The sequence below is a fragment of the Narcine bancroftii genome, chromosome 3 (assembly GCF_036971445.1).
Source record: "Narcine bancroftii isolate sNarBan1 chromosome 3, sNarBan1.hap1, whole genome shotgun sequence".
Lineage (NCBI taxonomy): Eukaryota > Metazoa > Chordata > Chondrichthyes > Torpediniformes > Narcinidae > Narcine > Narcine bancroftii.
The window spans coordinates 169,111,846-169,129,496 of record NC_091471.1 but is presented as its reverse complement, the minus strand read 5'-3'; the positions used below and the strand labels follow the sequence as shown (position 1 = coordinate 169,129,496).

At 39.0% G+C, this 17,651-nt stretch overlaps 1 protein-coding gene across 5 annotated transcripts in view; it reads left to right on the top strand.

Annotated features, from left to right (window-relative positions):
- Positions 1–12,071, top strand: part of LOC138757833 (testis-expressed protein 15) — a 50,903-nt gene extending 38,832 nt beyond the window's left edge. For 4 of the 5 annotated variants that reach the window (XM_069925792.1, XM_069925793.1, XM_069925795.1 and 1 more), the window contains 2 exons: positions 7,676–7,767; positions 11,983–12,071. In XM_069925792.1, the coding sequence (XP_069781893.1) occupies positions 7,676–7,727 (52 nt within the window). In that variant the 3' untranslated portion in view covers positions 7,728–7,767; positions 11,983–12,071. Of the gene's footprint in view, positions 1–6,697; positions 6,792–7,675; positions 7,768–11,982 lie in introns of those variants that run through there. The other variant, XM_069925794.1, reaches the window with a different exon arrangement.
- The last annotated feature ends 5,580 nt before the right edge of the window (positions 12,072–17,651 follow it).

Here is a 17,651-nt window from a genome sequence, read left to right as displayed (position 1 = left end):
AAGAAGGAACATAGGAGGAGTGACATGGTTAATCAGATGACAGGCATGGTAGGGTTGCATTTGGGGATGCCTTATTCATCAGGAATAAAGAAAAATAGGTAGACACCTGAATAAAAATATGGAGGGAGGAAGGGGAGAAGCACAAGCAAACAGGTAAGAGATAACAGATTGTTACACATTGGAGGGTAGAAGAGAAAGAAGCTGAGAAATGATTGTGTATCGCATTTGATCCTAACTTCTTGTAATGGAACAACAAAGATGTTGTTTCCATTGAGATATAGTAGTCAGGATCCTAGAATATGAAGCCTCGGAGTTCAGCGACAAGATTATGGGTTGAACAAGTACCACCATAATTCAGGTTTTTGCAGGCTTCGGGGCAAATGACTAGTTAAAAAAAATGATTAGTTGGTCTTTGTGTTTCTGAATAGTAATTGAGATGACAGAGTGACAATATTGATAAAGCAGCATCACATTTTTAACCCCTTAGTAAACTGAATAAACATCAAGTAAGATGTTGGTTGCTGGGGAAATGAGAAAGGACAGGGAGAACATCTGTTCTCCGGTCTTCTTGTGAGTTGTCTAAGGCATGCACATTTAAAGGAGGAGGAAGAATCATTTTCTAACTTCAAATGAAAGAAAATTTGTGGTTGTGGGTGTTGGAGAGGAGGTCTGTAAAAACAAATATTCTTTTGGTCTGTGTGAGTTTCACAGCACAGAAATAGGCTCTTTGGCCCAACTCATACATGCCACCAAATTGTCTGCCTAAGCTCATTCGATTTGCCTGTGTTTGGCTCATGTCCCTTTAACCCCTTTCTATCCATGCACCATTTGGAATGTCTCTGAAATGTAATTGTACCAGCCTCTATCACTTCCTCTGGCAGCTTGTTTCATGTACGTTCCAACCTTTGAGAAAAATTTGCCTCACAAGTTTTATTAACCCTTCCCCCTTTACCTTTAGAGGGGACAGATTTAAGTCCCATACTCTGAGGAAAAGACCATGACTGTTCACCTTATCTAAACCCATCATGATGTTAAATACCTCCATAAGGACTCCACTCTGCAGAAAAAGAATTCCCAGCTTATCCAGTGTCTCCTTGTAACTCAAGTCTTCCAGGCCTGGTAAATTTTCATGAATCCTTTCTGCATTCTTTCCACTTTTAATGACATTATAGCTAGATGACCATAACTACACACAATACTCCTTGTAGAGCTAGAACATCACATTCCAACTCTTGTACCCAAATGCCCTGATTAATGAAGAAAAAGTAATTTTAAGGATACCAATATCTGATGTTGAGCAATCTGAACAAAACTTCCATCCATCCACCTCCAAACAGAACTGGGATAGGATTCCTCTTGTCCTCACCCATCATTCCACTAGCCTCTGCATTCAGCATATCATTCTGCATCATTTCCAACAGTTACAATTAGACCTCACGAGCAGACACATCTATTCCGTCCTTTCCGCATTCCACAGGGATCACATTCTCCACGATCCTCTTGTCTGCTCCTCTCTGCTCTCACTGCACCTGATACTTACAAGAGCAACCACAGAAAGTGCAAGTGTTGATTTTACACCCCCTCCCTCACCACCATGCAGGGACCTAAACAGTCCCATATGAGGCAAAGATTTATATGCATCTCCTCTAATTCCACCTCTCTCATTCTCTGCTCCTGATGTGGCCTCCTCTAAATTAATGAAACCAAATGCAAACTTGAGGAACACTTCATCTGAGCTCTGTCCCAAATTACCACCCTGAGCTCCTGGAGGCATTCCCCTTTCCATTCACAAACCAACTTGACAGTTCTGGGCCTTCTCCAGTGCCAGAGTGAGACTCAACATAAAATAGTGGAGCAACACTTCATATTACATTTGGGCAATATGGATAGGTATATGGACGAGAGATTATGGTCCAGGATTATGGGCCAAGTGTGGGTCAATGGAACTAGGTGAGAGAAGGTGTTCAGCATGGAAGATAATTGCCGAACTGGCCTGTTACTGTGCTGTAAATGTTATATGTTAAACCCTGTCCACATTGACTCTATTTGTCCCCCTCATAATTTTAAATAGCTCTATCAAATCACCTCTCAATCTTCTACGCTCCAGGGAGTAAAGTCCCAACCTGCTCAACCTTTCCCTGTAACTCAAACCCTGAAACCCAGGCAACATTCTTGCAAATCTCCTCTGTGCTCTCTATTCTGTTTATATCCTTCCTATAATTTGGTGACCAAAACCATACATAATATGACAAATTTGGCCTCACCAATGCCTTATACAACTTTAACATGACATCTCAACTCCTGTATTCAATACTCTGATTTATGGTATGAACAAAAATTTTCTTATTTTAGAAAATGAGTCCCTTTTTCTTTTTTTTTACATATAACTTCTATTCCTTCCTCTCTCCGTCCACTTTCTCACCCACCCCATCCATTCTCATGTCTCCATCCTCTTTTATTCCATGACCCTTCACCTCCATCTCCCAACTGGATTCTTCTGCTTTCTCTTTCCCTCAGTTCCATCTGATCTCTCTTTTAATCACCATGATTAGTATAATAGTATATTAGTAAGGCTTTATTTATAAACCTGAGAGAGGGGGGGTTACTTATGATGGCAGCACGGATTAGTGTAATGGCTAGCACAACACTGTTACAGCACCAGCGAACAGGGTTCAAATTTAAATTTGTAACTTATGGGAATTGCTTGATTAAAATGAGCTTTACATAATTAAAGCCTACAATATTAATTTTTTTTCAAATTACTTTACATTTTTCATTGTCTTTTGTCTTTTAAATGGTGTATTAGTTAGACATTGGAAGACTGTCTCACTCAACCAGAAAATTCACATTTCCGGCATTCGTGAACCCAGTTGGTACCAGATAATGGGGATTTTTACTGTATTTGAGTCATGCCATAAGTGGATCTCATTGTTTTAAATTATTGTACATCTGGATTTTAGTCATTCCATTCTCTTTATTTGAGTTTAGATGAGGGAAGTCTAATAATATTTTTATGGAAAGGTCTCACTGACACACTAGTTTGGAAAAAAAAGACTTATTTTTAAAGTTTTATTGGGTCTGGTAAAGTTCCATCAAATGTCAAAATTCCCAGACATCCTTCCCCTGACACTTGTATGTTTCTATCCTACCACATGTTTATATCTGAAACAAATCATTCATTTTATCTGCAAATGCGGTTTGATTGAACCAAAATTGTCACCTATAATATTCTATCAATTATTTGAGATTATTTTAAATATTACACTTTCTCAGGGAAAATAGTCACAGATAAGATAAAGATATATCTCTCTTGGGGGCATGGCCCTGCTAATGAGCTCAGCAGAAGTGTTTCGTAAGAACTCTCCACAAAAAGTATTAAAAAGATGGTTTAAAAGCTCAAAAACCAGAAATGTATTGTCAAAAAATGGATAAAACTGGTTTTAAATGACCGAGGCCACAAAAAACAAAAACTGAAGAAGTAACAGCTCAGCCAAGAACACTGAGTGGAAGCCTAATGAGGAGTAACTCAGCAGGGACCTTGGGACTGGCTGAAGCCAGCAGAGCTGAGGAGTGGGCCCAAGATAATAGCCTCCATCCTGAACATGATGGAAACTTTATGCACAACTCACATTACAAGGATTGACTTATTTTTAATGTCTGACCAGTTAAAAAGTACAGTGATAAAAACAGAATATCTAGTGAGGCTTCTATCAGACCACTCTCCATTAATATTAATTATAGCAACAATGGAAAAGCAAGAGAATGTATATAGATGGCATCTCAATACCACATTGCTTAAAAGAACAAACTTCTTCAAATTTAAAGAGACAGGTAGAAATATTTTGTGAAACAAAACTGCCATCTATTAAATAATAGTTTTCTGGTATGGGACAAGCTTGAGACATATTTAAGGGGACAAATTATATCCTATATGAAGAATCTTAAGAGGGAATAGTAAACAGTTTGGAGAAGGATATTAAAGAAAAAAAAATCAAAGAACAGGGCTACAAGAAAAATACTGATTACCGGAGAATAAAAATCCAAAATATAATGCAATACAAACATATAGGACAGTAAAAGTTTTATTAAAAACTAAACAACAATACTATGAGTTGGGTGAATAGGCACAGAAAGTTAGAGCTTAGCAGATTAAAATAGAGGAGTCATCAAGAATGAAAAATGTTATAAACACAGAAACAGATACTCTAGCATATAAACAAAAGGAAATTAACAAAACTTGTAGACAATATTACATGACACTATACAAATCAGAATTACTTGGAGATGAGAATGAAATGGAAGAATTTTTGCTGAATGTTGAACTTCCAAGGCTGGAAGAGAGAGAAAAGATGGAATTAGATACTCATTTCACAAGGGAAGAAATTGAAAAGGCCCAGGGCACCCTACAGGCAAATAAATCACCAGTAGAGGATGGATTTCCACCTGAGTTTTATAGACAATTCAAATAATTATTTTAATGCCCCTTTTAATAAATGTCCTAGAAAAATCTGTGGAAATACAGACCCTCCTGGAGTCATTCTCAACAGTGTTACCAAAATAAAACTGGGGACCCACAAAAAAACTTAAATGCTGATTATAAGATACTAGTGAAAGCATTGGCTGATAGGTTAGGACAATACTTGCCAAAACAGATACCTACAGACCAACCAGGATTTGTTAAAGGAAGGCATTCTTCAAATAGTCTAGGAAGATTATTTAATATAATTCACATGGCCAAATCTGAATGGAATCCAAGTATTACATTCTCCCAAGATGAAGAAAAAGCATTCTACTGTTTAGAATGGCCCTTTTTATTTAAAACACTGAAAAAATTTGGTATAGGCAGAACATTTATAAATTGGATAAAAATTTTAAACCATAAACTACAAACTAAAATAATAACAAATAATCAGATGTCAGCCATGTTTTCTTGAGTCAATCAAGCTGACAGGGATCCCCCATCCCCCAGAACTTTTTATTTTAGCAATTGAACCATTGGTGGAGATAATAAGAGGGGATCCGAATATAAAGAGCTTCCAAGAACATAAAATCAGTCTATTCGCCAATTATGTGCTATTGTACCTATCAGAACCAGCTAAATCCTTTGAAAAATTACAAGTAACACTAGAAAAATATGGAAGAATATCAGGCTACAAAATAAATATGGATAAAAATGAGATAATGCCATTAACAAATTTTGAATATGAAAGATACCAAAAAGGAAGTAAATTTAAATGGAAGATGGATAAAATAAAATATCTTGTCCAAACTAAATTCTGTTCCTCTTCTTGGGAAGATAGGAGGAGACCCACAGAAATGGAGAGACTTACCAATTACTTTGGTGGGAAGGATTAACTGTGTCAAAATAAAAGTGACGCCAAGACTGCAATACTTTTTTCAATCGCTGCCTATTCCGTTACCTAAAATCTTTTTTAAGCTACTAAACCACCGTATTTTCAGTTCCTATGGAATAATAAGGTATCAAGAATTGCATTGGAAAAAATATTACCTAGCTGGTCAGGCTAGATTTCTCACAGCTTACTTCACTGAAGACAATCCCCCCCCCACCGTCTTGGGTTCAAAAGGGAATGTACTCAATGGAGGAAGGGGAAGCAAAGGACTTTATCTATAAATGGAGTTTTAAATCACTAAAGAAAAAGACAGATAATCCCACACTAATACATATGATTAGAACATGGCAAGAAATTAATGAATATATAGGAAAAAAGTAGGGATATCAATAAAAGCACCTCTGTGTAAAAATGTGTTATTGCCTATGAATGTGGGCATAAAATATTAAATTTGTGTTATGATAAAGGTATATATTAAGGACTGTCCTGGGTAAACTTGTACCTCTCACTTTGTTCGTTTTAGATTGGTCACAGTGTTTGAGCTACCGAAAGAAAACAGACACACACACCTAGAGCACTTCAGTCTATACAAGTCTTTATTACTAAATCTAAAGCTGAATTCAAACTACAATATGCAAGCCCTTCCCAATTATACTTATCAACGCCTGGACTGGTCCCAACTGCTGAAGCAAGGCAATGACCGCACACTTGTAGTAGGTTGTCGGGGGGCCGGTAGCAGCTTCTCCATCTCCCCCAACCGGGACATTAGCTGGACTCTAAGGGTAGAAATTCTTCTTGCTGAGAGACGTTTCCACCGCTCAGAGAGTCTCAAACTTCAGCAGTGGGACCATGGCTTATATTACCCAAAAAATTGTTTACTCATAGCTTATCTCTTTGAATAAACAATTTAATTATCTTCAAGGTCTCCTGATAGTCTGCGACCAACAAAAGACGACTGCATCTCTGGGCCTCATGGTGGAATTTAGATGTGTCTACTAATTCATATGCATCCTGGGCCTCATGGTGGATTATGTCTTCCTATTCAACTGCATCCCTGGGCCCCATGGTGGAATTTAGGTTATGTCTTCTGATGCAACTGCATCCCTTCTTGCATAAGCTGGTCTAAATCCTCCATTACAAGGACTATTACACGGAAGGAACCCTTATGTTCTTTGAACAATTAAAACACAAATATGGAGTGGCCAATGAAACCTTCTTCTGTTTTTTCCAGCTTAAGAGAAAGATGGGGACCAACGTTGAACCCATCTGAAATTAGTGAAACTGAATGAACAGTCTGGATGGGGAATACATCCAAATTTCTAACAAAAATTTACTCTTCTCCCCAGAACGAAAGTGCAAAACCAGGATTGCAGAAGTTGAGGGAAAGATGGGAGTCGGACTTGGTTATGGTGATTTCAGAAAGAAGCTGGTCAGATTGGTGTAAGGACAGCATGACATCAATTATAAATGCAAGATGTGGACTGGTTCAGTATAATTTTTTACACCAATTATATCTTACCCCACAAAAGTTATGCTGATCAAAAGCCAAAATTTCAGAGATGTGTTTCAGATGTGGGACTAAGAGAGGAATTTTTCTCATGCTATGTGGTCATGCATGAAGGTGAGGCCATTTTGGCAAGAAATTGCAGAAAAATTAACCAAGATAATATGAGTGACCTTCACGGGCAACCCCGAGCTATATCTATTAGGTAATTTCATGGAAATAAGTGACAAATTGACCAAATATTGAATCTCATTTATAAAAATAGCACTGGCGGTAGCAAAAAAATGCATTGCGATCACTTGGAAGTCCGACTCCCCTCTACATGTTGAACAGCTGTATACCTATGGGAAAAAAAAATCACATATAACTTAAAGAATAAATATACTTTTTTAAAGGTCTGGCATCCATACCTGGACCACATAGGGGCCCAGATACAGTAATAAAAAGGAACAAAAAATGACAAAACTATTTTTTATTTATATATACACATGCACACTATCATTCACTCACACACACACACACACACACACACACACACACATAAATGTAGTTTCCCCAACTGTACTTTATATACATAAAATATATGTAAGCTCTGATGGTGAACAAACAGATCCCTTATGGAAGGGGGGAAGAGGGAGGGACTGTTTTGTTTTTGTTTGTTGTGTTTGTGAGAAAAAGTTTAAGATATTGTACTTAAAATGTTACTATGTATCTTTTTGGAAAAATAAACAAAAATATTCAAAATAAAAAGAGGCACCTATCTTTAACCACCTCATATAACAGCTGGCTCAGTTATGCTAATGTTTTATTTTTTTTTAAGGAGGCCGAAAATATATTGGGAGGGATCTTCCGCTTCAGAACCCGAAAGTTAAGGATTCTCTTGAGCAGGACACAGAGAAATATCAAGTAAAGGTAAATTGCTCAGCAGTTGGGGAGTAATTCTCATTCTTTTGAATTAATACAAGTCCAGAAAATCTGGAGCAACATAAAGAGCCTATTAGTTCATGAGGGAGGTTCCTTGCTTGCAAAAATATATATATTCCTTGAAACCAGGTATAAAGAGAATAAATTTGAAACTTACAAAAGACTGTAACAAATAATTCAATTGGCTCCTCTGTATGATCCTGAGCTGACCTATCCCTGAAGTTTTCTGCGCAATGACAGAAAGTCAGACATACAGTCTATGATTAGAAACATTATGCCCTTCCCTTGGCACTGTAACATGTAAAATCTTTCAGTCTTGGGTTCCTGTTTCTCCTCCATCACTCAGAGGTTCTGAAGAGGCTGGCTGCAGAAGACTTCGTAGATTAAAGTAATACTGCATTGATTTTGGTTGTGAGCCATTTTCTTAAGGGAAGGGATAGTAAATCCACTCTTTATATTCTCTGAGGAATTTGAAACCTAGGGTTCAGAAAAGATATTTCAAAGGGACTAATAATATGACTAATATTGGAGTGGAGTGACTGGGAAAATGCAGATTCACTTATCCTGTCAACAGCTGCAAGCAGATTTGAATAATATAGAAAGTCTGCTTTCACATTTAGAGTTCCAAATTGTTGGAGGTGTTGTGGACAGCGAAGAAGGTTGCCAAAGCTTGCAGAGGGATCTGTACCAGCTGGAAAAATGGGCTGAAAAATGGCAGATGGAATTTAATATAGACAAATTTGAGGCATTGCATTTTGGATGGACAAGCCAAAAAAGGACATATATGTTAAATGGTAGGGCACTTAGGAGTGCAGTGGAACAGAGGGATCTGGGAATACAGATACACAATTCCCAGAAAGTTGCATCACAGGTGGGCAGGGTTATAAAGAGAGCTTTTAGCTTATTGGCCTTCACAAATCCAAGTATTAAGTATAGAAGTTAGGATGTTATGGTAAAGTTGTATAAGGCATTGGTGAGGCCATATTTAGGGTATTGTTTGCAGTTTTCCTCACCTAACTACAATAAATATATCAATAAGATACAAAGAGTGCGGAGAAGATTTACTAGGATGTTGCCAGGAACTGAGTTACAAGGAAAGGTTAAACAGTTTAGGATATTATTGCCTTAGGATTTTATTTCCTAGAGTGTAGAAGAAAGAGGGGAGATTTGATAGAGGTATTTAAAATTAAGAGGGGGATAGACAGAGTAAATGTAGGTAGGCTTTTGCCACTAAGGGTAGATGAGATACAAACCAGAGGACATGCATTAAGGGTGAAAGGGGAAAGGTTTCTGGGGACCATGAGGGGGAACTTCTTCTCAAAGAGAGTGGTGGGAGTGTGGAATGAGCTTCCAGCTAAATTGGTGAATGGAGGCTCAATTTTAACATTTAAAAAGAATTTTGACAGGTACATGAATGGGAGAAGTATGGAGGGATATGGACTGGGTGCAGATCAGTGGGACGAGGCAAAAAAGTGGTTTGGCACAGATTAGCAGGATCGAAGGGACCTGTTTCTGTACTATCATGTTCTATGGTTCTGTGAAGCTCTATAACCACTGGAAGCACTGTAAAGCAGCAAAGAATGTACTACAGCACTGATGCACCAGGATACTGTCTGCTGCATGGAAGTACGAATGGAAAGCAAGAAAAAAAAGTTGGGTCATCTTAAATGTAAGAAGAGGGATAGATTGAAATGGTTAAAAATTTGCAGATGTAAAAAAGGGCCGGTCGGAAGATATTGTATCCAGACCAGCTGGGGTGCTCCAGCATTTTATGTGTTGCTTCAGTTTTCTGGCATTGCAGTCATCTTTATTTGCCTATTGTATCCAATGTTTGCATTACCCAGACCAAGAGGATAGAGAGTAAAATAAAATTAGGTGAGAGTGTGAGGGACATCATAGTCTTCCTGGACAACCTTCAATCTAACAGCATGAACATTGATATCTCTAATTTTAGGTGTCTCCCCACCCCCACCCCCCCCCCACTACCTCCATCTGATTCCACTCTTTCCATCTCTTCGTTAACTACTCCTGGGCATATTTTCCCCTGAAATAATCTTTTCCCCTCCCCTTTCTTTATGGTTTCTCCTTCTACTTATCTCTCCATCTCCTACATCTTCTGCCTATATTCTATTACCTGTGCTCTCCCCCAGCTTCTTTTCTACTTTTATATTTAAAACATAAGAAACTACAGCACCATACAGGTTCGATGTTGTGCCAACCTATATATTCCTACCAAAAGACAATTAAACCCTTACTACCTCATAACCCTCTATTTGTTTTTCATGCATGTGCCAGTCTAAGAGTCTCTTAAATATCTTTAGTGTTTCAGCCTCCACTACCACCTCTGGCAAGGCATTCCAGGCACCCACAACTCTCTGCATTAAATCTTACCCCTGATGTATGCCCTAAATTTTCCTTCCTTCACTTTGTACAGATGTCCTCTAGTGTTTGCTACTCCTGCCCTGGGAAAAAGGCACTGGCTGTCTACCTTATCTATGCCTATCAGAATCTTGTAGATGGGGTCCTCTCATCCTTCGCTCCAAAGAAAAAAGTCCCAGCTCTGCTAACTTTGCCTCATAAGACTTATTTTCCAATCCAGGCATCATCCTGGTAAATCTCCTCTCCATCCTCTCCATAGCTTCCACATTCTTCCTTTAATGAGGTGACCAAAATTAAACATAATATTCTAAGAGTGGTCTCACCAGAGATTTGTAACATTGTTACAATATCACCTCTTGACTCTTGTACTCAATCCCCCAACTAATGAAGCCCAGCATCCCAAAAGCTTTCTCAACTATCCTATCAATCTGCATGGCAAACTTAAGAGATGCATGGATTTCGATCCCAAGATCCCTCTGTACTTCCACATTGTTAAGTATATGATATTAACCCTGAGGCCAGCCTTCAGGTTTGACCTTCCAATGTGCATCATCTCACACTTATCTGAATTGAACTCCATCTACCCAACACTGCATCCTGCCTAGATCATCTTTTGTGATCTATGGCAACTTTCAACACCGTCCACAACTCCTCCCAAGCTTAGTATCATCAACAAACTTGCTGACCCATTCTTCCACTTCCATATCTAGGAATTTATAAAAATTGACAAAGATCAACAGTCCAGGAAGTGTCCCTGCAGAATTCCACTAGTCACTGATCTCCAGGCAGAATGCTTAAGGTCCACTACTCTGCTCTGCTTTCTACAGGATTTGTAAAGATTTCTAAAGATTTGCATTCTTACCTGTTCCATGTTAGTCTTGATAAAGGCTTCAGACCTGAAATGTTGGCTGACCACATCTACCCAAGGATGCTATCTGTCCTGCTGAGTTCCTCTAGCAATTCACTATTTGTTCAAGATTCTAGTGTCTGGAACTTTTGTTTTTCTCTGGAGAATGAGAGAAACTACTATACCCAGGGACAATGCATTGCTTAGCATCAGTGGTCAAAGCTGAGACCATGCAAATGTGAATAAAGCATCAGGAAAGGTTATGGCACACATCTAATCTTTGGCAGGTTACTTCCACTGGAAGGATGGGTGCTCTCTGTGGTGATATGTAATTACACCACGGAGTCACCAGGGATCATTCTGGTGACCTTGTCTATAAAGCAGTCCAGAGCTACAGTCTAGCCTTCTAGGTTCATCTTGCAGAAAGACAAGACCTGTTCGTGTACTAAGACCTCTTAGTTTATTAAAGCTGTCTTATACTCTCACTGCTGGTGTGGTTATTGCCAGTACACTAACTATGATCTCTAAATGGTCACATTTAAGATAACAAACTGGAATGGTGGGTTACATTCAGTGATATGAATAAATCACAAGCAGGGAAATCTTAGTGACATTGATTTCACCCAAGTTGCATTAACCCTGACTATCCTATAAACCAGCCATTCTCAACCTATTTTTGGATATGGCGCCTTTAGGACTCTGCTCAAAGTTTATGGGCCCCCTTCGCTATGAAGCAGTCAAGTTTGGTTGACTTCTTCTGTACTTTTAATGACTATGTAAAAAAAAAACAAAAAAAAGTATGATTTCAATCCCTCTCCCCTTAAGTGGGCTGTGAGAATGGCTGCGATAAATATACTCCTAAACTAAGCAATAGTTCATCTGATCACAGTGTAATGAACTCTGTGATCTGAACTTGTCTTTTTGAAATGCTGACGCTTTCTTTCCTTAAGTTGGTTTTGATTGTTTTAATTTTGCAGGGTTATGAAGAATCCAGAGTGTGGAAAATCCTCCCATACATCACTATCTTCTATGTGCCCTACATGACCTTTGATGAAACCACCATGACAAGTATTGCTTTGAAACTAGACCGAATTTACCGAAATAAATGATGGAATAGTAGCCAGTAATGACAAGTGACTCTGCACAGGGAACAATTAACAGAGTAGATGCAGGGTAAACTGATTCAAACCTGAGAATAAACAGCAAGATTTATGGTATGTAAGAATGGACAGCAAATGAATGGCACCAGATCAAACTAAATGATCAAGTGAATCAATACCACCAGGCCTTAAAACAAAAAGTTGAAGGAAAAAACAAGGAAATTACAGCTTTGAATGTTTCAATGGTCTTACTAAAAGACATTTACCTGAAATTTATTTCAGCATTGTTTGTTTGCTTTGTTGGAGCATGGTAGTAGACTTAAAATTTATACATCATGGAGGCAGTAGAAAATCTCAACCTTAAGAGCATTCAATACCTGAAAATCTAAACTTTTTGTGCCAAAATATTCTTTGATATTAGTTTAATGGATCCTTTTCTGCACATCTTTGGAGTTAAAATTGTGTAATGCTTTTTTTTTCCCCCTGGACTTTTAAAAAAAATATGCAGAAATGGGCAAAACTTTAATCTCAAAATAATTCATCATGACTTTTCTTGTGAGAATTTCTAAGAGGCTGTTAAACAATGCACTGGATTGAGGGTGTGACATGGCAGTCAGCTCTTCCCTCCATTTATAAAGAGGAATAAAACAAATTGTAACCTGTTAATTTTTGAAGAGGTTTGAGGTGTTTTATAAGCCCCAAAACACTTAAAAGTCTGACATTCTTCTTTGCTTATTCTTCATTTTGTTACAGCCAGAAGTAAACACTGTTCTAAATAAAATGCTGGGTGTGGATTAATCATGTGGGTATGTTGATTCTTGACACGTTTGTTTGGTTTTTTTTTCAAATAAATACACATTGCATTTCTCTTTGTAAGATAAATGTGAAGATTTACCAGAAGACCATAAGGTATAGGAGCAGAAGTAGGCCGTTCAGCTCATCGAGTCCTCTCCACCATGAGCTGATCCATTCTCCCAATCAGCCCCATTCTCCTGCCTTCTCCCCATAATCTTTGAATCCCTGACTATTCAGATACCTATCAATCTCTTCCTCAAAGATGCCCAATGACTTGGCCTCCACAGCTACCCATGGTAGCAAATTTGAGAGGTTCATCACACTATGACTAAAGAAATTCCTCCATATCTGTTTTAAATGGGCACCCTTAAATCTTGAATTTGTGCCCTCATGTCATAGACTCTCCTACCATGGGAATCAACTTTGCCGCATCTACTCTGCCCAGGCCTTACATCATTCAAAATACTTCTATGATCTGAACTCGTAAGAGCCGTCAATGATTCATTCCAGGAATCATCCTTGTGAATTGTCTCTGAATCCTCTCCAATGCCAGCATGTTCCTTTCTTGCTCTTATATCCTATTCCCCTAGATATGAATGCCAACATTGCATTCACCTTCTTCACTACAGACTCAACCTGGTGTTATCCTGCACGAAGACTCCCAGGTCCATTGCACCTCCAAATATTTAATTTTTTTTTCCCTTAATAATAGTCTGCCCTTTTATTCCTTCTACCAAAGTGCATGACCACACACTTTCCAACATTGTCTTTCATTTGCCACTTCTTTGCCCTATCTGCTTTAAGTCTCTCTGCAGCCACTACGTTTCCACATCACTATCTCCCCCTTTGTCTGTCTTTGTACCATCTGCAAACTTGGCCACAAAGCAATTTATTCTGCAATCCAAACCATTAACATACAATGTAAAAAGAAGTGGCCCCAACACTGACCCACAGGTAACTGGGAGCCAACCAGAATAGGATCCCTGTATTCCCACTTGTTGTTTTCTACCCATACTAGTATCTTTCCTGTAATTCATCTTGTTAAGCAGCCTCATGTATGGCACCTTGTCAAAGGCCTTTGAAAATCCAAATATACAATATCCACCATATCTCCTTTGAATTTTTTTGAAGAAACCACAGGCAGACTAGACAATGGCTCTGTCAGGCAGTATTTTCCCTTAAGCCAACTATGCTGAATTTAGCTTATCTTGAGGATACTCTGTAACCTCATCGTTGACAATCAATTTCCCAACTGCCCATGTTGAACTCACAGGTGTATAATTTCCTTTCTGTTGCCTTTTTCTCTTTTTAAATAGCAGAGTGACCTTTGCAATTTTCCAGTCCTCCGGAACCATCTATTGATTCTTGGAATATCATTACCAATGCTGCCACAATCTATTAAGCTACTTCTTTCAAAACCCGAGGGTGCATTCCATCAGGTCTGGGAGACTTATACACTCTTAAACCATTCAGTTTCCCAAGCATCTTTGGTGATCGTGATTGCACTCACCTCTATTCCCTGACACCCTTGAAAATCCAGAATAATGCTAATATCTTCCACAGTGAAGGCTGCTGCAAAATACTCATTCAATTTCTCTGCCATCTCCTTGTCTCCCATTACAATTTTTTCAGCATCATTTTCTATTGATCCTATTTCCACTCACCTCTTCTTTGCTCTTAATTTAATTTTAAAAGCTTTCATTATCCTTTATGATATTATTTGCTAGTTTCTTTTCAAAGTTCATCTTTTCCTTCCTAATGACCTGCTTTATGGTTTTAAAAGGTTTCCCGTCCTCCATCTACCCACTAATTTTTGATTCCTTGTATGCCTCCTTATGCTTTGATGTCTCTTGTCGGCCACAATTGTGTCATTTTTTTTCCCAATCTAATATTTATTTTTTGAAATGTACCTGCCCTGAGCCTTCCTTATTTCTCACAGAAACTCCAGCCATCGCTGCTCTGCCATCCTCCCTGCTAGCGTGCCTTTCCAATCAATTTTGGCCAGTTCCTCTCTCATACCTTTGACATTTCCTTTATTTCACTGATGCATTGATACCTCTGATTTTAGTTTCTCCCTCTCAAACTGCAGGGATAATTTTATCATATTATGATCACTGCATCCTAAGAGTGCCCTTACCTTCAACTCCCTTATAACTCTGGTTCAATACACAATACTAGATCCAGAATTGCCATTTTCTTGGTCAGCTCAGCCAAAAGCTGTTCTAAGAAGCCATCCAGAAGGCATTTGATACATTCCTTCTCTTGGGATTCAGTACCAACTGTTTTATCCAATCAACCTGCAAATTGAATTCTCCCATGACTTTTGTAACATTTCCTATTTGCATGCCTTCTCCATTTCCACATCCTGCCTATTGGTTGGAAGCCCATATGCAACTCCCATCAAGGTCTTTTTTTTACCTTTACAAGCTCTTAATTCTATCTACAGAGATTATATATATTCTGATCCAAATGTCTCCTCTCTCCAAATTATTTAATTCCATTATTAACCAGTAGAACCACCCCCCCCACCCCCCGCTTACCATCCTTTCCCTCCAATATACTATGTATTCATGGCAATTTCGTTGCCAGTTGTAGTCTTCTTTCAGCCAACTTCCAGCGGTACTACCTTGTTTCTTATTCTGTGGGCATTTAAATACAAGACCTTTACTGCTGTATTCATCATCTTTTTTCCAATTTGTTTCCAAAGCACTCCTTTAAATCCTTAATCTTACATTTAAATTTTTGCTCTTTCCTTCTTCACTATCTCACTACACAGTGTATTTACTAGCCCATCTTCTGCCCTATTCAATGGGTCTGTCAGGCAGTATTTTCCCTTCAGCAAACTATCTGGTTCTCATCCTCCTGCCAAACTAGTTTAACCCTTCCCCAACAGTTCTAGCAAACCTGTCCACCAGGTTATTAATTTCCCTTCCCGTTTAGGTGCAACCCATCCTTTTTGTAGAGGTTCTTCCTTCCCCAGAAGAGATTGCAATGATCCACAAATCTGAACCACTGCTCCAACTCTTCAGGTATGCATTCATCTGCCATAACTTCCTATTCTTGTCCTCACTGGCGCAGGGTACAGGCAGCATTCCAGAGATTACCATGGTTGAGGTCCTGCATTGTAACTTCCTTATTACTCCTTATCTTCCCTCTTCGGGACCTCAGCCCTTTTTCTATCTACATCATGGGTACCAATGTGGATCATGACATTTGGCTGTCTCTTGCCTCTTGAGCATGATTATAAATCACCACCTCCCCACCCAGCCTCCCATGATCCAGAGTTCCTCCAGCTCGTTTCCTAACTTGGTCTTTAAGGGCCTGCAGCTGGCTGCAGGTGTAATAATTAGGGACATTTGTAATTTCCCACATGCTGCAATTGGAGCATGCCACAGCATGACCTACTCTGTTTTATTACAAAAAGATTTAACAACTTTTCTCAGCCTCTGCTGGCTGAAGCCTCTCAAGCCAAAACCTCCAACTCACCTCTCCTACACTGGGCCTCTCACACACTGATCACTTCAATGGCCACTCCATTTGTGCCTGCTTTACTTTTGTTTTTCCTACTAATGATTCACAATTAAATTGGTCTGTTAAACCACTGAGCCCCATGAATGCTCCTTTTTTAAATTGCTCTCCCCAATTTGTATGTAACTCTTTCTCCTTGCAAATTGATTACGTCCACATTGATGTTTTTTTTCATTATGTTGTTGTCATCAATGACTCCAGTCATGCATAGCCAACATGATATATAACACCACATTCAGAAACATCTGTAGGTGTTATTTTTTTAAATTTTTTAAGTTCATTTGATGGGAATACACATTTGATAGTGTTTGTGTTAGTGTTTTATTAAATAATTTCCTTTCAAAAAACAAATAGCTGACACTGAGAAAGTCTATAATTTTAAGTCATCCATTCCAGTCTACAGAAATTAATACATGCACACACAGGCACACATACACATTTTCAAAACTTGAACCCCCACTTCTAGTGTTCCTAGAATATCCAAGTTACGACTTTTTTCATTGTTATTAAAAAAAAACTCCGTATCAAAGCTCGGGACCTTGAAAGTAATTAAGATGGCATAGAAGAAAGACGTGTGTTCCACCTTTCCCCAGCTGGATTATTAAATATTCAATTTTAAAAAGTATAAAAGTGGTTAAAAATAATATTTACAGTTTTTTGAGTAACAGTGATTCATCATGGCTACAAACGTGAAGAAATCTAAAACTCTACTTCAGAAGAAAATACCATATAAAAGTGTAAATAATCTGAGGCCTACTTGTACAGCTGAATCCACGGAGTCATTGTTGGGAGTCTCCAAGCATCAGAGTACTCCTGCCCATTCAAGCTTGACCTCGGCGCCAATCCTGCAGTCGCAAGCTGGCGCCGGCACTCTTTTGAGTTCGGTCATAGCCGAGCTGTGCACACGGGTGGCCTGACCAATAAAGGGGCCCACGACATTGCTGGGTGGCCCAGGGACGCACAGTGCAGCGTCAGAAGGACAGCCCTGTCCATCCGGAAATTCTGCCGGGCATGCGCAGAGCATCCTGGGTCTGTGAACTTTTGGAGAAAATGTGGGCTGTGGGGGAACCCGAGTGCTGGTGCTCCGATGAGGCCAGGATGCCAGCGTCAAGTGTCCAAACCCGCAGCCGCACAGTCAAAGGACCTATGGTGACTGAAGGTGAAGAGGAACTTACCTGATTGGAATTTGCCCAGGAGGACCCTGCAGTTAAAGAAGGTGGACT